This window comes from Ambystoma mexicanum, chromosome 2q (genome assembly GCF_040938575.1).
Source record: "Ambystoma mexicanum isolate Mex_15411 chromosome 2q, UKY_AmexF1_1, whole genome shotgun sequence".
Classification (NCBI taxonomy): Eukaryota; Metazoa; Chordata; class Amphibia; order Caudata; family Ambystomatidae; genus Ambystoma; species Ambystoma mexicanum.
In genome coordinates this window covers 1,119,550,717-1,119,572,926 of record NC_090924.1, presented here as the reverse complement: position 1 = coordinate 1,119,572,926, position 22,210 = coordinate 1,119,550,717, and the positions used below count along the sequence as shown (strand labels likewise).

General features: G+C 43.5%; 1 protein-coding gene across 2 annotated transcripts in view; it reads right to left on the bottom strand.

Moving 5' to 3' along the window:
• Positions 1-22,210, bottom strand: part of MACC1 (MET transcriptional regulator MACC1) — a 279,368-nt gene that overhangs the window by 84,979 nt on the left and 172,179 nt on the right. For both annotated transcript variants that reach the window (XM_069648475.1, XM_069648476.1), the window contains exon 3: positions 1,498-3,548. In XM_069648475.1, the coding sequence (XP_069504576.1) occupies positions 1,498-3,548 (2,051 nt within the window). The remainder of the gene's footprint in view (positions 1-1,497; positions 3,549-22,210) is intronic.

The window sequence follows — 22,210 nt, the reverse complement described above, 5'->3', positions numbered from 1 at the left end:
ATTTGTCTGGGTGTACAACAGCTAACAGTAACCAGCCCACTGCTGCTCAGATGGAAGAAGCATGTTTCAGTGACAGCTGCTAGCCCGGAAGGGACATTGGTTCACAAAGAGGTCTGTGTGGCCAGCAGGACTTGCCTGTGATGCCGTAGATTTGGTATCCCTAGGCTAGTGTGCAATAACAACATGTTTCCAGGGCTGCTGGTGCCAGTGTCTCTGAAAGCAGGACATGTATTTCTGTACCTTATGTTGAAAAACGGACATTCTTCAAAAAGAATGGGTAGCAAATACCAGCAGACTATGGCAAGATAGTGGCCCTTGTCAAAGCACAAAAACAGTATCTTTAAAGTCATGCGCAGATCATAGTCCAGTCTGAGGATGACCTCTGCCACAGCACGAGGCAAATCAGCCAGGGCAGTGGTGTGGATGTCATGGCCTCTGCTCAAATACCACTATTGCAGGGTCTGAATATTAACTAATATGGTCCTGTTGTTGATGGTAATTGAAGGGGATTGCAGTGGTGAGGAGGATTAACACTTGTGTTATTTCCCCAGAGGATAAAAGCTTGCAACATTTGTAGTACCTATGATCAGAATGCATCATAGACGTATGTGAGAAATGTCCCTGCTGCAATCACGTAGGGAAAGCGACCCACACACATACATGTTGCAGCACTTGCCAACAGAAGAGGGTGCACACACATACTTGTTGTTGCACCACTGCAGCAAAGGGAGCATACATACATTATTGTACACCCACACACACACACACACACACACACAGTCGGTATTTTAAGTGGAAGAAGGTTGCATACTATTTAACGAAATATATTTAAAGAGAACATTGAGGACTAAAATACACCCCGTCTTAATTTACAAAACGTTGCCAGAGACACATTTTGACTAAAGAATCGGGCCCCTAAATATATGAAAGACAAATAAAGTCTCCTGCGCCACTGGTTCACGTCAACCACGTTGCCAAATTCAAGCAGCCTGGCCATTCATTCCTTAAATGCGTCAACAATATATATCGTGATAAAAAGTATAGTTCCACATTAGTTCACTAAAATGTCTAGGGTATCAACACGGGAAACAAGCATACTAATACGATTTTTGTTTCTTACATTTTTTTTAAGAAAGTGCAGGTTTTAATACAAACCAATGAATGAAAGAGAATAGGAAAACTCATCTACATAGTCTGAGTTGGAGAGCAAGCTCACCGTGAAAAGGTACTTCCTAATTCGATGTGTACTTTGAAATGTAAACCATAGAAGCCCTTTAATTGACAGATCTAATGTTATTGTACTTTTGCTGTTCAATGTGTGCGATATGTGCATACATTGTGAGCGCTGATTGAAACTGAGTGAACGTCATTAAGTATTGCATTGGTAACTGAAAATATGCAGTTATGTAAACTTTCGTGTAGGAATGTGTGCAATGCAATGTATCCGTGGTACAGATTTTAAAGAACAGTGGACATTAAACATGTATTAAATCTTACCACAATCAGTTCATAATGAAATTTCCGCTTTTTAGCATCAGAATGGCAATCTTCCTTCAGCTTCTTAATCACGAAGGCGACTTGGTCCGATTCCTTGCCTGTATCCGAATCAGTGACGTCATCCAAAGTCAAACGCTTATATCCCAAGACGTTAGCTAATGGCCTCCAGTCATACACTTTATCTGACACAGTAGAAAGAACGGAAGAATAGATGTAGGTCAGTTTCTTAAACGGCAACGTCATTTGATTTAACAGCATGGTGGTAGTGAGGTGAATGTCTGAGAAATCAATGACTTGCTCTTTCGAGATCACTTTCACATTTCTGCAGTGCACGAGGCCGACCTTCCCTCTGAGTACTCCCACATACCACTCCTTTACTTTCGTCTGTCCAATTGCTTTGATTTTGTCTTCACCAAGCAGGGCTATTGTGTCCCCCTTAAAATATTCAAGTAGGTAGTCAATCTTACTTTGGCGTAATACTGTCTTTAGGGTTACTGCACACTTGTTTATATTCAAGGGTTTATCTTGAAATGTAGGGTATTTAATGGTCACTAGCAATGGCAATGGGGCAGACTTGATCTCTTTACGTTTCTGCAAGCGAGTTGGTTTCGTGGGCGTATCAAGCAACTTTGGGGCTGGATCCGGTGTTGTAATGCTGAACTCTGTCACACGTGCCATGCGAGAGTCTGTAATGTGCACGATGAAGTTAAATGAATGGATTTCCCCGCTGGGATGGGAAGAAAATGGAAACTGCTGGCGGATCACTGTTCCTGCTTTTAGTTGCGACTCTTGGATTTCTTTGGTTTGTTCTGAAGACTTCACTAAAAAGTCTGAATCTACTGAGGTTAATGAAATACTGAGGTCCTTTAACTCATTCATTGTAAACTGATGCGTTCCCCACAGATTGAATACAACTGGAGGCAAGTTCTTTCCACCTTTTTTAATGTCACTTATTGTAAGTTTCTCTGGTGTGTAGTTGTGTCCAAATATGGAACAGACAACAGTGAATGCTGGATGAATATGTTTGGGTCCATAAATACCCACAGTGAGAGTTTTGTCAATGTAGTCCCAAACAGAGGTAGCGGGAGGTTGAATTGCCTTGGCTTTTGCAACAACAACAATGTAAGTGACACGTCCGAGGTTAGTCAGTTTCACTTGTATTGTGTCGTTATAAATGTAACTGTTGTCTATTTGTTCAAATGGACCATCTTTTTTGTAACTATACAAACACACAATCTCAGTCATTACTTGACTAAGGGGGTCCTTCTTCACTTGAGCCGCAATTTTCATTTCCAGTAAAATTGCCTCCTCATTTTTCAGGTTGGTTAAAGTAATTTCTAACAGAGGGCTGGCAGTGCTCTGAAAGTCATTGTTAAGTGACGATGGAGGATACAGGAGAGCCTTTAGACCAACTTCTTGGAATGTACCTGGTGTAACGTGACCCTCTGGGACATGGACGGTGATATCAGAGTTAGGGAGCTGCAAAGATCCACCTTGATGATCAATCCTGCAAATTATGTGTGTATCCATAGCTTGTGTTTGTGCCCAGCCTGGACTTTGGCTCATTACATCCAGATCAAGGCAAGACCTTGTTAACTGCCGATGACTTAACCATGCCATTTTGTAGGCTTCACGGTCATTCTGAAGCCATTCCAAATCTGGAGCCAAAAACTGTCCTGAGTCCGATATACAATGAGGGTCAGCATCTTTGCCATCCAAAATATCAAGAACATCCGACACACTTTTTGATCTAGCAGTTTTCTTTGAAGATGTATTCTTAAGCAAGAAATTGATGTCTAGTTCATCACCAGAAGATGCAACAGAATCCCTTGCATCCGTATCTCTAAACAGGAGATATGGGTCTTCTTTCAATATAGACATCGTCTTATTTCCATTTGGAGCAGTGGCAGTTTTAGCTATTTCATCGAGGAAGGGGTTAGATTCTGACAATTCCTTCCAAAAAGGGTTTGATGACTTTAAATTATTCTGGGGATGCTGGTTGTGCACCTTCGGCCAATCTATCAGAAGATCAAATTCATTCCCCCTGATATCTGCAAAAAATAACATGACTTAGTGATGTGGATCTGTGAGGCAATACACATTCAAAATCTATTTTTAGAACTGAACTGAAAAAAGTAAACAAGCTTGGTGGTCTTTTCTTAAACAATTTTGCATGCACTTCAAAAATCACTATTTCTGAAAAGCTGTGATAAGGGAAAATTGAATAAAGAATAAAAAAGTGAGCTCCCACTTCTACTGGATCTTCTGCCAATCTGCAACTAAATTCAAAGAGCATACAGAACCTCATGATAAAAACACGTGACGAACTCAGACCTGTCCTGATCAAATGACTGTGCCCGTCAATCTATCCAGTGCATGTGATGACAATTAGATGAGTAGAGAGAGACACATGAGGAGAATGTTAACTATGGGTTTGTGATGTAGAGGTTTATTTTAGGTCAGTCCTTGCTTTGAGGTTGGATGAGAGTTGTTAGGATTGGGTTTCTGGTTTTTCTGACACTAAGGATGTGAAAACTGGGCCTTCCCTTTTCTTGCATCAATGATGGAGAAAGCTGGTATGATTGGGTCTGGCAGGCCTAAATCCAAGTGTGGCAACCGTGGGCAGAAAGTGAATTTGTCTTCTTGTGGTTGAAGAGTGTGGCATTGGTAAATGGTGTGAGGTCCAACCAGGTTGGAGGATCCCTGTTTTGTCCGTGTTAGAACAAATTAAGACCTGGTGAATGTTTTTTTTTTCTTTTTCATTGTACAAGAGGGAGATGTGTGGTGTCTAGTTATGTTTCGTTTTCATTGTAAAAGAGGGAGATGTGTAGTATCTAGCTCAGTGCATCTCTTGAATATATTATGGAATGTGGAACATTGAGATCAGGAGATTCCAGGTAAGACTGTTGGGAGACACACAGGATGGGAGCCCTAACTGAAAGGATGTTACTGTATGACTCTCCTGCATAACCTTTCTAGTTTACCCTGTAACTAATTAAGCAGCTCTTATCTGCACTTACCTGGCTCCAGACTACTTCATGCTACGAGAATGAGTTACCTCAGGATGTCTGGATACTACAGTTATGCTATGCTATGTTTCAGGAGTTTTATTGAGCACAGCTGCCAGCACGCAGCGAGGGCACATGGCACTAAGACTAACACTGCACCCTTGAATACACTGTTGAGTTGACTGTCTTCTACTATCTTAGATTAATGGTCGCTAAATGCAAAGCTTTCTATATTATTTTATTTCTAATGGATAGGTGTTTCTTTATTAGGTGCCATGCAATTGGCATTGAATTAAACATTCTGGTAGCAGAGAAAGAGGAATAACAGGCCTCCTGCTCTAGCACGTCTGTGTTTAGGCAAAACCAGAAGGTTGGAATTTGCTGAATACAGGAGGTGATGTGGTTGGTTTGTCAGAAATGTATTTATTGTGAAGAAAGGCCTAACACTGTTGAAAGCTGGACATAACAAACATGAGGTTTCTCATGTGACGTAGGCCATGCCTTCCAGCCAGTTTAGCAAATAAAATGCCTTAGAATCACAACACTTACCAAGTTCTTAAATGCTCCATCTCATGTTGACTTTTTGTATTTAATGGGATTGGAGGGCACAATATAGAAAGACGAGGAAGATAATTCCTGCCAGTGTGGGTTGAGAGGTAGACAGGTAATGAAGGTTCTTGAGGAAGTGGCCAGAATGAGTGGAGTCAAATTGTAATTGAAGAGCCTTAGACATGATGGGGTGGTTAATGTCACAAACAGCTCACCATTAGCTGGAAAGGAGTCCAGTTATAAGTCAAGAAGAAATTGGAGGGCCAGGTGGGTGATAAAGATGATTATGAGAAGGGTGGGAGCAAAGAGTTGGATTGCTCTATGTTCAAAGAAGTAGGGGGTAAAGTCAGAGGCCTAAGTGGGTCAGAAGGCATGGTCCTGCTGATAATGAGACCAACACCTTTTCCTGACAGGCAAGGAGAGTGTGAACAGGTAGCAAAGTCATGTGTGAATTAGAGCAGCATGTGTTGTGTCGTGGGGGGATACAGGTTTCAGTGATGGACATTGCAGAGAGTTTAGAATGGGGTAGATGACGTGGCAATTGATGGAAGAGGTTTTACAGCAGATGGGTTGGGCATTTCTAAGGTACAGGGTGAGGCCCATAGGAGGTTAATGTGGTAAAAAGCAAGGGGGGCGAGAGGCTGAGGGATAATTGAACGTGAAGATCAGGTTAGAGAAGTAAGGTCATGAAAGAGATGAGCCTCTAGGTTACTGTTTAGAGGGGGACTCCAGGATAGGAACATGGAAAGCAGGCGAGAGGGGTAAGGAGAATGGTGTGCAAGACGGTAAGTGGAGATTCCTGGTCAGAGGTAGATAGGAGGAGAAGGTTCTGTAGGCAGGTAGTGAGGAAGGACAGGATGGTGTTGGAATATGTGTAGCTAGAACAGAGGGGAGGGAAACATAGGATGCTCTTTGAGAATGGACAGAAAAATGGAAGAAGGTTGAAGGTAATGCAGAATCATTTTATGTTGATCGGTATTCATGGGAGAATAGGCTGTGAGGCATGAATTAGGTATAGTGGTGTGTTGAGGTACTTTTATCAGAGTTGGTAAGGCCATCAGTGACAAAAGGATGTAGTCAATAAAGTCACAAAACAGTTATGTGCATGGTTAAATGTGACCATGGAATGCAGCTAAACAAATCACAATACAGTAACAGATTATGGCCAGGAAGTGCAAGGGCTACAAGCAACCAAATAATACAGTTGAAAAACACAATACAATCCGTGTGGGCAGGGCCAAAGGGCTCTCTCTCTCTCAAACCACCTAACGGAAGAAACTGACATCCAAGATGCGGTCTCCGCTTTATGTTTGCCTGTTGCCCATAAAAGAACTTGGTATTTGTATGCTTGGAAGTATTTCAAACGGTTTACTACTTTCACTCTGTGCCTTCTGCCTATACGGGCAAATGTACCACAAATCTTAAATACCACACCAACTGCTTTATGTTTGAGGACTGAAACGAGAAGGGTTGCTTACAGGTCTTGATTAACTTAAGCATTGAACACAGACCCCTTTCATTCATTATTGGCATCTGGAGCCATTGGGCCTCACTATAAGGTTGGCGGAATGGGTTTAGCGGCACCGGTAAAGGTGCCGGTGCCGGTAAACCCGTTCCGCCCTATTATGAGTTCTCCTCGCGGGACCCGCAATGGGCGCCTGGAAAATCCAGGTGTCATTACCGGGTCCCGCGAGGGGACCAGGGAGCTAACAACGGGCCCGTCATTAACGGGCCCGTTGTTAGCTCCATCCCCATTCCCATTGAGCCCTCTGGGGGCTCAATGGGAATGGGGATGGACCGGGTCTGGGTTCCTCGGACGGGGAATTACCGGGTCTGCCAAGGTTGCAATGGCCCAGTAATTCCTCATTCGAGGAACCCGGGCCCACATTGCGGTATGGAGGCAATCATGCCGCTAAAAACGGCATGGTTACCTCCAACCTTCTAATGAGGCCCATTGTCTATGCTTTGCCTGCCGTGATTCATTTCATTTCTCTTCAGTACTTCTTGCACATAGTATTTCATTATTACAGTGGTTTTTCTGTAGTTTAGCCAGGAATTGTATAGTAGTGTTGTCTTCTGAGGATGCCGTCCCTTCTTCCATAGGGGGAGACCTTTCCCATAGGGCCAGGGCTGTGCAAACACTTGTGTATAGGTGTGTTATAAATGCCATATCATATCATATCACAGTTCAATAATCCTCCTGGGGGTGATGCATCGTGGGAGGATCACATGAGGAGGGAAGCCGCCTATGAAATTGGTGATGATTGTTCTCAGAGAACACAGCATTAATACACCCAGCCCCTCTCAAATAACAAATCCCTTCTTTTCCTTTACAGGCTGAACCAATATACTTTATTTCAAGGTTAGCAACTCTAACATACTTGAAAACCTTCACTCAGTAGACAATACTGAGTGTTCTGCCTCAGAATAAAAATCCAGTCCTGGGACCAGGATGATCGCTCAGAGGAAACAGAGTGAGCGATTCAGTCATTTTTGTAATGTCAACGTCCTGGAATGAAAACAGCTGGCCGAAGCATGAATTCAAATGAAGCTCAGCTGTTGTGAAGCTAAAGGGAATCGATCCTCTGAGGAGGAACAGAGGGTTGCCTGCACCGGGCAGGGAGAGAGATGCCTACAGGAAGCCACAAAGCAAGGGGGAGAAAAACCTGATGAAGGTCTGAACTGGGAGGACCAACAAGGTTATTGTTTAGCCCCAGGTGCCCACAGCAACCACTTGCCGCTGCCAAGGGAGGACGAGCAACCATAGAAGAAGAATTGACTGTGGAACAGCTGCAGACCCCGCAATTTACTAGGTACCTGCCGAAGCCTTGACGAGCAACACAGGAGCTGGGGAAACATTGGTACTGAATCACAGAGAGAGAACAGGTACACGGGTTTACCAGAAAGTGTTGCAGGCCTGGTGAAGCAAGAAAGTGAATATAAAAGATGGAAGAGAGAGTCTGGGACCCTGAAGTTGCATGCTTGGCAGGAGAGGGAACCAAGGGGCAGCAAACTTATGCGAGTCAGGGACCAGCACCCATATTATGAAACAATAAGCAGATGGTCTGGGAATGTGAAGTTGTATACTGGGCAGGAGAGTGAACCAAGGGGCAGCAGAAATATGAGTGTCAGGGACCAACACCCATATACAGAAACACAAAGCAAAGGTTCTTGGACACTGAAGTTGCATACTTGGCAGAAGAGTGAACCAAGGAGCAGTGAACCTGTGTGAGTCAGGGATCCACACCCATGTAAAGAAACAAGAAGCAGAGGGTCTAGGACCATGAAGTTGCATACTTGACAGGAGCGTGAACCAAGGGCCAGCAAACCTGTGCGAGTATGGGTCCCACACCCTTATCAAAACACCACAGCCTTAAGACAGCAGAATTGTCTGGGAACCAGTGCAAGAGACATTTTATAAGAACCATTTTTGTGAGGCTGGGACTCGCTTTCCCCTAGAAGATTGGAAAGCAGGGAAACATAGACACTGGAATGGTGAAAGTGAAGACCTATAGTTCTTAGAGGAGTCTGCCAACTGAGGGGAAATGAAAGACGTGGAATACAAGAGATACAAGAGTACATTCTTTGTGTGCCAACCAGTTTCCTGCAAGGATAATAAACCTAGGGGAAAGCAGCATCCCCTCAGTTTTGGAACTTCCTATTTTGGAACATTGTTTTTGCATCACTTTATTACCAGTGAGCCTAGAGACTTTTCTGTTTACTGAGAACACCAAGAACACTGTTTATTTGATTTAAAGACATTCCTTGCACAGTTACAGCAGTATATTAATGTTAGGGGCAGAAGTAGGTTTTCTTTGGACATGACAGAGAATGACTCTTTTAGTTGTTGGACTTCCTGACATTTTCATTAGTTTCTTTAGAGGCAGGGAATGCTCTAGTCTAGTGACAGAGACACATTTTTCCAACCCCTTTTCCTTTAATAAAAGTCTTTACCCAAAATCATGCCACTCTTGTGTCGTCTCTGACTTCTGAACCCTTATAATGTACACTGCACCAAATACCTGCTACTGTTTATTTTACCTACTACCACAGACATTTTACTTAATGACTGTGTGTGGAATTACAAAAATGAATTCACAGTATTCTAACAGACTTTCAAGCACAGCATCCTTTGACATTTTCACCATTGACATCATTGACAGCATGCCCAATATATGCCGAGGACTCTAGTTTGACAAACAACATATTTCCCTCGGGGCACCTAAGCATTTGCTTAAGTACACGTTTTGTATCACACAAAATTAATCCACTGAGACATTACTGGCTTAAACTGTAGTCTGAATTGTATAAACAAGCAGGGTATATTTAAATAAAAAAATATCTTTATACATTCTCGCCATTTAAATTTTCAACCAATATTTCCTTTTTCTGGATTTATAGCACGAATAGTTCTTCAACAGTGCATCACACATGTACTCGATTAAAACAACATCACGTTTTTGTATTACGATTTCAGTGCGTGACCACAGATGAGCAGCCTTTGGCCCCCTCAAATGTCAGTCTCGGGTGTTTCTAAGACAAAATCATTCCACTCAAAGAGACTCATGACTTATACTTTCCACGTGTGCACAATCATTTCGAAATGACTATCAATCATGTGATAAATCAACTAGCAGCTGAACCTGAGCTAGTTGTTTGCTGTTCTTTGTTCAGGAGCTCGTCTGAAGCCACTGTCAGATCACTTCAGCTCACCCAACCATGGTCTGTTTCGGTGAGGGAGGAAGCCTGCACTGGACACTTCTATGTCTATGGCCTTTTACAGTCTTGGTGATGTCATTAATCTAGCTGTAAGCTATCCTTAAAATTCCACCCATGTATACACACACGCGGGAGGTTGGATGAATTTCAGGTGACTTCCGATGGGAAGACATCCGGAGTACTTACTTAAAGCGGCATCTATGTTCTCATGTTTTCTATGGTATCTAATATTCGCCTGGTCTCCATGCATTCTTATTCTCCTGGTCTCCATGCATCCTTGTTGTCCTGGTTACCATGGCATTCATGTTGTCCTGGTCTCCATGGCATGTTGCCATCCACACCACACTCCAGGTTCTGTGGGTTTGGAAACCTAGCATTACAGCCAGTTCTACATAGAGGGTCAAACGTGCCGTTCACTTTGTGGTTATCTGTGCTGCTTGCAGCAAGACATAAGGAGGACATAACGTAGGGGGAGGAGGACTCCAGGATTCTACGATAAGAACGTTCAAAAGAAAGGATCTTCAATGTGCATAATGTTCTTGCTGATGTGGGTAAAACAAAGAAGGGCCAATGCATAATGTTACCTTCAGTGTGTTCCTATGACTTTAAGACTAGTGCATTCTGTCATGTGTCCGGTGCTCCTCTTTCATGGGGGGTCATTACGACCCAGGCGCTAATTGCGCCAACTTTACCACCATGGTGTAAACTATGTTTACACCATGGTGGATGGCGGATTTACCGCCCCATTCCAAGGTGAGTGGGGCGGTAAATCCCCATTTCCCATTTTCCCTTCCCCATTCCCATTTTTGCCCCATAGGGCATAATGGGAGTGGGGAAGACTCCAATTACGCCACCGTAAATTACGGTGGCGTAATTAGCATCATGGCAGGTTAGCGCCATGGATTTTAACGGCTGCTAAGAGCAGCCGTTAAAATCAGAATAGGCGTTAAGGGTTAATGACGGCGTTAACCCTTAATGCCTGGGTCGTAATGATGGTCTTTATAAAACTCGCAGAGGGGTGAAGACATTGGTATGAGAAGTCAAATGAGAGTAAGTCTTTTATTTAGGGGCTTCACACGTACAGGCAAATACATACATGTGTACTACGACATTTTCAGAAAACCCCTGTATATTTTAAATGCTAAGAAGAATTCAAAACATGTACCCCTACCCAACAAGAGAATAACAATCCACAGAGGTCTCATGAAGCTCGTAGGAGAGGAAGGAGGGTGTCAAGTGGGGTTTCATACCGTTGAAGAAGTATACTGTTCCAAATTAAATACTTCAAATTCATTTAGAGCATTTAAAAATGTCCGGTGCTAATATTCTTGTTTTCGGTAAAGTGCACACGTTTTTATTGCATGGCAGGTATTGCACGGGAGGTATTGCCAGTGCTTTATGTGGGATGAAAAATCCAGGGGTGGATGCTAAGTGGCGGGTGTGGACGACGCGGTGGGCATGGCGTAAATAGTCGTGTAATTGTATGATTATCCCCACAAAACCTCAAATATACAGCAAATTACAGAAAATGTCAGAAATGTCTGTTTTGCAGTACCTTCTAGCATATCCTAGCATAGCATTGTAGTATATGCAATTTTTGTTTTAGAAGAGGTAGAATACCGTGTTATCAAGGAGAACTGTGGAGATTGTTTTAATCAATACAGGATCTGCAGAGGTAACACCTTTTCTACATTACGCTATAAAAGGTATTACTTCTGAAGAATCTGTAATGTCTTTAAGCAGAAATCAATCTGCGTTGTTTGTTTTGAAAACAAGGTATTCTAAGCTCTTTATAAAAATAGACTAAATGGCATCCAGGGACTTAAGCCCGAACCACAACCATAAACGAAGACTCTACTTACCTTGAGGAAAGCCACCCCAAGGCTCTCTAACACGAACTTGGACGTGCACCAGTATCTGCAGAAATGATCGAATACAAAAATACCTAATAAAAGATGACCACATTATTTTGGTCAAATTTGTTAGGGATTTTTGTTCATTTTTATTCAAAATATATGAGCATGGGGTAAGGGGATACGTTAAGGTAGGGGGAAAGAGGGAGGTGTGGGAGGTATCCGTATTTTAAAAAATTGCAGTAATTTCTCAGTAGGTCATTTTTTTCTCGATCATTTCACAGTATTTCCTGAGCACCATGGAAGCCATTGCTACCTCATTTTGTACCCACGCAGAGAAAAGGGGCAGGGCTTAACCAGCTATTTGAACGTTTTTCTGTATGTGACACCTCCCAGGCGGGGAAAACAGGGCCAGATTGGCCAGGGTTAGATAACCAACTAGAGGATGGGGAAGGGGATACGAGAGACCCCAGGATACAAGAAGTTGTGGGTTATCTGGAAGAGTTCAGAGGAATAGGAGCTGGCACACTAAGAGACCAACAGGATGATCCAGAGTGGACAAGAGTGTGGTGGGGAGTTATAGAGAAAGTGAGGTACTGGTTGGTGAGTGCAAGGGGTACTGTGCTGTGTGTGTACGTGTGTAAGACTAGTGAGTGATTATTGGAGGGAGTGTAGGGAATGAATTTCAATTGAATGTGAAAGTGAAAGGAGTGTGATTGGGTAGATAGTGATTTGGAGTTATAGCAGTAGGGTGGAGGAGGGAGTAGCAGTGTGGAGTAGAGAATAGTAGTGTGTAGGAGGCAGTAGTGAGGAGGATGGAGTAGTAACATCAAAGGGTGGAGGCAGTAGTAGAAGTAGTGAGAGACATCAGACCGACAGAGGAGAAAGATGCAGGAAGTAGGCTGAGTGACAGCGGGAAGAGTTTGGAGAAGAGAGTAGAGGGAGGAGAGCAGGATACAGAGTCAGGGAAAGGAACAAGAGGAAGCGAGATAAAGGAGACTAAGTCAGGCATAGTGTCTGGAAGGCACATTCCCAGATCACCTGGTAGCTACTAACACATTGATAGTGTAAGGATAAATTAGGAAGTCCTTAATCGAATCTAAATAAAAGTGAGTGCATTTTGGTTATCCCTGACATTCACCCTGGAGATTAAACCGTACGGGTCAATATTCTCCAGATACTAACACAGAGGTTAGAGAAGCTAGGGCTAAAAAGGAAATGCTATTACTAAATGATAGAGAAAAGGATGGTCATGGTGCATAGAAAATCAAATAATAAAAACCCTTTGGCCATCTCTGGGAGTTAGATTATTCTTTGAGTCATCTGTGAGATAGGGTAGAGGAGGGCAATGGGTTACAAGAGCACTCCTCCTAGTAGTTGCAGGCTAGAATTTGTTATTTTAGTTCTGTTATGTTATTCAAATGGTGTGGTGGCGTTGTGGAGTTTTTTAATCAGAATGAAGATTTTTACTGTTTACGTATTGCACAGGGGGACCGACAGAGCTCAATTTCCGAATTTCTCAGCCGAGGCCTTGGACATGTGGCACGATGGTGAGAGTAAGCAAAACGTGTTTTTCTTTCTCAGTTGTTCTGATCTTTCTTCGTACTGCATTTTTTTTGGGTCAACGTATATGATGCATACTTACAGTTTAAAAAGTGTCGATTGATGTCTCAGAAATTCGAGCCAGATTTTTTGTTGCTTCGATGCCAAGTCATACACCTCCTGCAGAGTTTAGCCTGCCTCCGGCATGATGTTTCCACAAAGGCAAAGGATGTACACCCGTCTGCCTGTGTCTGTTTTACCTTTAAGAATGGGATCACTGCTAGTAGGCACTACAACCATTACCCTTCCTGTACTTTTGAAGAGCAGTAGACCTTTTGTCACTATGCGATGCTATTACACTACTGCTTGCTTCTCTCACCAATCTACAGCATTTACACCTGTTTCTTGAAATATAAGCTGAAACAGAGCACTGAAATCATGCAATGCACATATTTGTACAGAGATTATAAATACCCATCTAATATTCAGAGTACAGAATAGAAATACAGGACTAAAAGTGCCAGAATGCAATTAGATGTGACCCTCAAAGTCAGGACTGGCTTATTTCTTTGGACATGAAATATGACAGCCTGCCCTAGGTGTGGAACTACTTTCAAGACGTATGCACACACCTGGAGAGCCTGTGTGATGAGTGTAGAAACGATAGTAAGATGTTATGATGGATGTTTTTCTTTTATATGTAACTGAGCTTTGCAATTAATAGAGGGACTGAAAGATAGGTACTTTTCACTTTAAAAGAAGAGCACCAATAGAGGGGTAGCCAAGTGTGACAGTGACTAAAGTGGGAAAACAAAATTGGCAGAGAAATTAGACAACCAAAGAGGGAAAATCATAAGGGGCATAGAGTGCACAGGTGAGACTGGTGGAGATAACAAGAGAGTGGGGAAAAAGAATGAAGGAGTGTAAGAGGAATGTCAACAAACAGAAATTATCATCAAATTAGCCTTCAGTGAGATGAACAAGCACAACTTTATTCCAAGACTTGCAGGTTTCGGACAGCATACTATCCCACCCAGCTATCAAGACCAACCCAATCCACCCTCCAGCTCATCTCACCTTTAAATATGCCAAAGACCTGACCTTTCATATGTAAATCCCCACATTCCAGCGTGGGCGTTTCATTGTTATGTATGGATGGTACGCTTACGTGCATGATATCAGTCCTGTGTATCTCTCCTTCCTGAGGTCCTGGGGTACTTGGCATGGCCTGCCCGCAAGGGGAATGGGAGCGTGGATGAGGTGATTGCAAACAAAATCTTGTCACCGTCTCCCCACCTTCTGGACCATGGATTTCATACAGCTGCAGCAAGCAGCGTGTGATGGGAGTCATCTTCAGGCACATGAAGGGCATCCAGGCCCTCCGGTGTGACGAGTTGCACTGTGGGCAGTACCAGGCCGGCTTGCGCTCTCCCCTCTCTGGGGTTGAGGAAGCAAGCAGTGGTGTTAGGGAGCCAGCCCAAAACAGGGCAGGGTAGTGCCCATGTGTACGCGCCCTTCGTGAGGGATAGACGGTAGCGGACGCCAGTCTGCCTTTACCCTCTCAGTGACTGGAGGTAGGAGTGGAAAGGTCTATGGAGTGGGTCGCATATTGTGGCAGTGTTGAAGTAAAGTATACTGTCTGGCCACTTTCATCCGGGATGGCACTGTCAGTTTCTTGTCACCGCTTGAGGAAGAGTATGTCGGGGTGTGTAGTGGAATATGGATTAGCAGGGCTGGTTGCTGCTATGAAAACCAGCGGCATGCACAAGTAACCAGAGTCAGAGAAGGGGAATTCTGTGGGGTCTCATTGAAGTGACCACCCTTGGGCTAATCATCCACGTAGAACACCGGGGTGATAGTATTGGGTTCCATGGTGTATTACCCTGCCGTTCCGCAAGGTTGTACTCATCACTTTTTGGCCATTGGGCCTGCCCTCTTAGAGAGGGGGAAAGAGAGCAAAACTCAAAGATAGGGGCACCTCAGTAGGCCTCACTACATGCCACTGTAGGTGGGGAGAGAAATTAGCATGGCGGTTCTTGTCAGGAAAGAGCGAGCGACAACGCACACCGCCGCACCTTGCTACTTAGATCAAACTCTGCTGAGCTCCTAAGCCGGGGGTTACGCTCATCACAGTTGCTGCAGTCGGTGTCTCCGTAACGGCCAATACTTGCCCGCCCCACCGAGTGGCTCACGTTAGGGATGTTTTCCCTCAGGACCTAGGGGTACTGCGTGATTGGTGTCTGCACAGTATGTGGGGCGTAAAGGGTAGCCAGAAGCTGCCTGGGAAGTGCTAAAACAATGAAAGAGTTATGTAATTATGAAATGTGACTGAACTCGCTCACAAATTCTCCCCATAAGTTGAACAAATTATTTAGTTATCAAATGTGAATGACTCACTCACAAATTCTCCACATGAGGTGAAAGAGTTATTTATTCATTAAATGTGAATGATCTTGGTCACAGGTGTGCCCCATTAGTTGAAAGAGGTATTCATTTATCAAATGTGAATGATCTCGCTCACAAATGCTCCACATGAGGTGAAAGAGTTATTTGTTTATCAAATGTGAATGATCTCGCTTACGGTTGCTCCCTCTAAGTTGAAAGAATTATGTATTTATCAAATGTAAATAATACAAATGCTCCCCATGAGGAAAAGAGTTATTTATTTATCAAATGTGAATATTTTTGCTCACAAGTGCTCCCCATCCATGTAAAACAGTTGGCTACTCACCAAATGTGAGGGAAGTGGTGCAAGGGTGCTCCCACTAAATTGAAAAGTGTTATTTAGTTATCAAATGTGAATGGTCTAGCGTACAAGTGCTATCACTGAGATATGTATTTATTTGCTTATCCACTTTAAATGGTCCTGCCCCCCCCCCCCAAGTGACCACACTTGGGTTAAAGAGTATTACAACTATTGGAGGAAATGTAAGGAGGACTTTTGAATGTTTATGCAGCCCCTGATCTAGGGGACGTTGTAAATGTTGTACTGATCTGGCATACCGATGAGCTGATCAGTTTTCCCAATACTGTTATATAAATAAGGAGTTGTACTCTTACCAAACCACTCGAGGTTGTGACTGTTTATTTAACCTGGTTCAACCATAGGACAGCTAGCCACCAGGGCGGGTCTGCCAATAGGTAATGGCCTAAACCACCCCCCTCTGTGTGACCATTCGCACATGTGTGCGGTAAGGTGTAGTATCCCTGGCTCAGTACTCCTACAGGTTGCTGCTCTCCCCTCCCCCATCGGAAGAAGCCCCTTACACGTACATTTTCATAACTTCCGCTTTGATTTTCCCCGCTCTCCTAGAACAATTGTATTTATATTCATTGTAGTCCTTCATCAGGTTTTACTATACATTGCTTCATTATGCGTCCATCTGCTTCCAGTTGATCTCGTCTCGACTGACAACATCCGGTCCCATCCTATTTAGGCGAGGGACATTGGTCTACCGTCTCTTTACATTCTTCCCAGGTAGTCAATGCTTCATTGTTTAGTCTGGTCATGAGTGGTACAATCCAAAGGCGGCACCTACATGCCTCAAACATGTTGATCTTCGCATTCTGCCCTGTACTACACTACACGTCACCTCCCAGGAATTGTCCGTAAACACGAATTGGCACTAGTAAGTAGGCTTAGATGAGTGCCCTGAATTGATTGCCTGCTGTGATTTAAATAAATATAAAAATGCTAGGGCTCAACATGTGATCAGGCATCCTACTGCTATCATCAAACAGAGATCAGTGCCATAATACATTAGAGACTTTCCCCCCATGTCATTCATTCTACCCTTTCCTGTGTTTATGGGAACACAAGGCAATGATGTCATATTCAGTTATCATGACCCGGTGCCAACATATGCTGACAGGAAAAATAATTAAAGTGTGCATATGAGAGAGGTAGAGAAATAGTTAAGAAAGGTCAGTGGAAGGCTAAGAGTGGGACAGAAAGCGGGAGCAGAGTGGAGGGATGGATGCAAATCACATAAGGGAAGAGGTGGAAATAAAACAGGGAGCCCGCTCAAAAGCAGGAGTACAGGGCCCAGCCCCTGCCTCGGCCCTGCTGTAAAATACAAGCAAGAAAGATCAGGGAGGCTCTATAAGCTTGAAGGCTGCAGGAGGAGTTCATCAGCTCACATCAGCCTCACAACTCTTCAATGACTATCAGAAAGAACAACCGACCTCTGAATCCTCACTCTCCTTCGGCAAAGAGAAGCAATTGTTGGTACTAAAAATAAAGTGGAGCTGGCAGAAGCGATGGTAATAAAGCCTCCAGCCTGATAGCAAACGTGGCAGTGCAGGTCATGGCCCTTAATATGTCTGTACTAAAAGTAAGTACAGGAATTTCCCTCATATAACCCATAGGAAATATATTGACAGAGTGTTTCCTGGATTGCATGCCTTCCGTTTCTCAGGTGTGCCATTCAAGAGGGTGAATACATGGGAGCTTCTCCATGTAAAGACCCTGGTGATATTTTGGCACCTGGAAAATGAGAGTGCAAACTGATCAGATTGACTGGAAGAGTGACTTTAAAAAGACAAATAATGTAACTAATTATTAAAAGGTAGAGGCTCAAAAGCCTTGTAATTTCATAAGTATGTTAAACATGATGTCAGAGGATGGTGGTCCCTTAGGACTCCCTTTTCTTCATGTTACAAAAGGTTGAGGTCATTGGACGTTTATGTGATATGTGTCGTGTGTGTGTGTGTGTGTAGTGTGTGCATGAGGTACATTTCCCCTCCTATTTTCCAATGATACACTGAGGTGCCCCTCGGATAATCACTGATGGCCGGTGTGTTTTTCTGCAGTTTTATCTCTTGGTGCCATGCAGGTTAAAGCACTGCCATTGTGGAGTAGAGCAAAATGTATGAATAACATGAAGGTGTAAACAGTCTACACATTCATTTTACTCTACATACATTCGTAAGGTGAAGAATGGACACGGAACAGAATGACCATTTCCACTGTCATCTTCCTCTCCGCCATACGCATTTACCCCCGCTTGGGTTAATGTTGTGCATTCCAATGGAATCCATTGTAAACACTGCACACGCCTAATTGCAAAAGGAAGGGGGACAGGTGAGTCTGCCAGCTCGTTACACCTTTTACACTTCATAGGGCCAATGACGGAAATTGAACGTAGAGGACATGCACATGAATACTTAACAGGTCACCTCCGTGTAATTTACGAATTTGAGAGTATGATTTCGAATGTGAGCTATGCACATTATAGGATCGGCCTGCACGTTTGCATTTGCAGGTCTATACTTAATTCGAAGCCTGCTCATTTTCTAGTAAAATGAACGTGACCTGTCACATACTGCCTTTCTGGTGTGTTGTGTAGGTCCGTTTATTGACCTGTGTATAGGTGGTCTTAATGATGTCCCTGCCAGTGCAGCAGCCATGTTGGTAGACAGGTATCTCCACAATCTCACTCATACTGAAAGAATGTGAAATGCATTAGTCACACATCTAGTGTAATCATGTGAATGTTGCTGTGCCCTTCTCTTGCACATCAGCAGGTAGCATCAACATATTTCACAGGGTAGGAAACATTTTAGTTATTGACAGCATAACGTGGCGACACCTAGGTACTCACATAATTTCCATTGGAAGAACAACTACATACTCCGTTTTCCATTTCCTACCCATGTTCTCCCATAACATTCCCGTTTTTGACTTTTTTTGTATTGGTATGTTATGTTACATTAGACTTAGTAAGCATATCCTGGACCAGGAATTGGCCTATTAGACTAAATGGTAGATGGTAGATGAAAGTACTTCTAAGAGGTAGAAGTTAAACATTAAACTGGAAAGTCTTGGGAGGCATACACATAAACATATCACTGGCACCTGATTCAATGGATAGAACATACCATAAACTTAAGCTTAAGGCTTGAATTACAAACCTGCAGCTGCCTAGTCTATGTTATTTTATGTTACATTAGGGTAACTTGTAGAGTGCCTGTATTGGTTTCTTGGCCTAATTGTCCACAACGCAAGATGGAGGGGCCGGGGAGATTATTTGAGCTAGGAGAAGGGCAAAGTTTTGAGATGGCAGCTGAAAGAAGTGGTAAGAAATAGAGTGGAGGTAGAGCAGTGGCTCCTTTGAGGTAACACAACAAGATGAGAAAGAGCGGTGGCCTTTGCAGCAGAGATTGAAACATGGAATGTTGAAAAGATGGCTAGAAGAACGAAAATTCTGAGAACGGGACTCATGAGAGAACAGTGTAATGTGGACTAGAGGTTTGCATGAATATAAGGAACGGTGAGTGATACAGAAAGAGTTAAAGAGGACTCTTTGTTTAAAGGGCAGCCAGTCAAGTTTAAGGACGTAGCGAGAGATATGTTCCCGTTTACAAAGGCCAAAAGATAAAGTATGAAACAGGCATCCTGAATGATCTGATGACGATAATAGGCCGCAGTAAGAAAGCCTAATAGTCTAACCAAGACCTGTCCAGAGTGGTGACTGCAGACATTTTAGCTCAAAAAGAGAGAAAATGGAGGAGTTGGCAGAGTGTGAAGGTGTAAACAACAAGAGGAGGAAAAGAGATTAATCTCCGGGAAGAGCGCAAGTTGAGAACCCAATTTTACACCCAGGCTTTTAACTGCAGTGATAGGGGAGGCACAGGGCAAGAAAAGGTACCCAGCGATTATGTGTCCAAAGAGAGGGTGTATTGACTATGGTCAAAACGTTTATCAGAGTTAAGTTCATATTGGAGAAAAAGCTAAAGAGTGAATCGGACTGTGGACCATTGAGGTGAAGGAGAAGTTGAGTATTATCAGAATATGTATAGGAAGAAAGTCCTAAGTACTGGATACGGGAAGCAAGGGGTTAAACCCAAATGGTAAAGAGAAGAAGAGAGAGAGAAGAGCCCTGTGGGACACCGCAATTGAAGGGGTGGAAAATAGAGGTGAAAAGGGGGATAGACACTGCTTGCGAGCTTCCAAAGAGAAAGGATGAAAACTAGGATAGGGCAAGTCGCAGAAAACCCTATGGCACCAAGTCGATTCCATAGGGTGGAATGGTTAACTGTATGAAATGCTGCTGACAGATCCAAGAGAATTAGAGCAGCTGTTGAGCCAATGCTGGCCATTAGGTGAAGGTTGTCAAGGGCAGAGGTAAGGAAAGACTCAGTGGCATGACTAGGACAGAAACCTGCTTGGAGTGGGTGAAGGAGAGAGTGAGATTCAAGCCAGTATTGAATCTGAGCAGTGATATGGGATTCCGAGTTTATGGCTGGTGCTGGGAGGCTAGAAACTAGGATGAAATTCGCTGGGCATGTGGGGTCAATGAAAGGTCTGTTCAATATGGGGGGACAATGTTATTTTTCGAAGCAGTCAGCACAAAGATAGTTAAGACAGGTTAAGAGAGTATTTAAAATCATGAGGAATCTAAGCTTAAGAAGTCAGATAGGACAGGCAAAGAGGGAATGACCAGGTCTAATTTGTGTGATGATGCTACTCAAAAGGCCCAAATTACAGGGCTTGAATTCATGGAGAGATCGGAGGGCCAAGGTTGACCGTGGTTGATAAGGGGGAGAGGAGGGGGCGGACATTGAAGCCCGACTAGTGGAAACTTGTCAGTGAAAAAGGAGGTGAGCTGGTCTCAGAGAGCTTGGGTGGGGCAGATGGAAGAATGAACAGCAGGTGGGCGGTGAGTCAATTGAGTATTTTGAAAATGTCTTTTTGTTTATTTGCTGCTATGTTGATGCCCAAGAAGAAGTATGCTATTTTTACATTTGAGTTGTTGCCGGATGGAGTGCACGTTACTCACTATAACTAGAGCGCCACTGATGTTCTGAAGCCTTAATAAAGGTTTTTTAATTAACCAGGGTGGGGGTGAACATGGGGATTGGTTAGTTCTATGGGAATTAGACATTTTCAAGGGAAAGATAATCTGGAACAAAAGGGAACCAGAGACTGAAAGGGTTGAACGTAGAGTCAACATTGGAAGCGGTGGTAGGGAAGGAAGAGGTGGTCAAGTAAGTTGTGAGAATCAGGAGGGAGTTTGTTCCAGGGACGGGTATAATATTTGTCATGCAATGAACTGGAAGAAGGTGGAGAGGGGATGGGAGGAGAAACGAGAAGGGAACACTGGAGTGTTTGTCCAGGTTAAGGGGAGAGTGTCAAGGATAGAAACGCGATCAGGGTGGCAAGAGCCTCGAATTTACCAAATAATGAATGAGCAGTGGGAAGAGACGGCAGATCAGCCCAGATATTAAAAATCACCAAGCACTGATGTGTGAGAGGGCAGGAGGAGCTAATGCGTCAACACATTTCTTGCTGAAAGTAGAGTGGGAGTGAGGGGGATGACAGACGATTACCTTTCCACAAATGTCTTTACTTCTTCAGCATTCACTTCACCATACATTCACCTTGTCTCATTTACATCTTCATATCTTTACTTCTTCAGCATTCACTTCACCATACATTCACCTTGTCTCATTTACATCTTCATATCTTTACTTCTTCAGCATTCACTTCACCATACATTCACCTTGTCTCATTTACATCTTCATTTCTTTACTTCTCAGTCTTTCACTTCGAATAACTTTCACGTTGCCATTGCAGGGGTAAACCCTAGGAAGTCCTGCATTATTTTTTAACACATATTATTCCCCCTAATTCCTCCTTGACCCCAATCCAGGGACGTCAACTGGGGTTTACCAGGGGTCTCACCTGTGACCCCTGAGTTTTACCTTGCTACCCCTAAAACAGAAATATTTATTTTTTAATTTGTTTTGCAAATTGAAGTTCCTGGGCTGTGGCCAGTGCCATGTGGCTCTTTGTTTCTGGAGTTGCTGACTTCTTTGGTGAGACCTCTTAATAAAAGACAGGGGGTTCCACACGTGTAACATGTTGAGCAGGGACCGTAAATAAGAAAGAATAGGAATAACAAATCATGTGTCTTTCTGGAATTCTATAAATAATTGCAAGACTCATTAAAGGGGTGAAAGGTCGTGTTCCATCACTTCCTCTCATGTCACTTCGGGGTGGGGCCCAATGTCATCACTTCCTGTGATGTCACCGGAGGT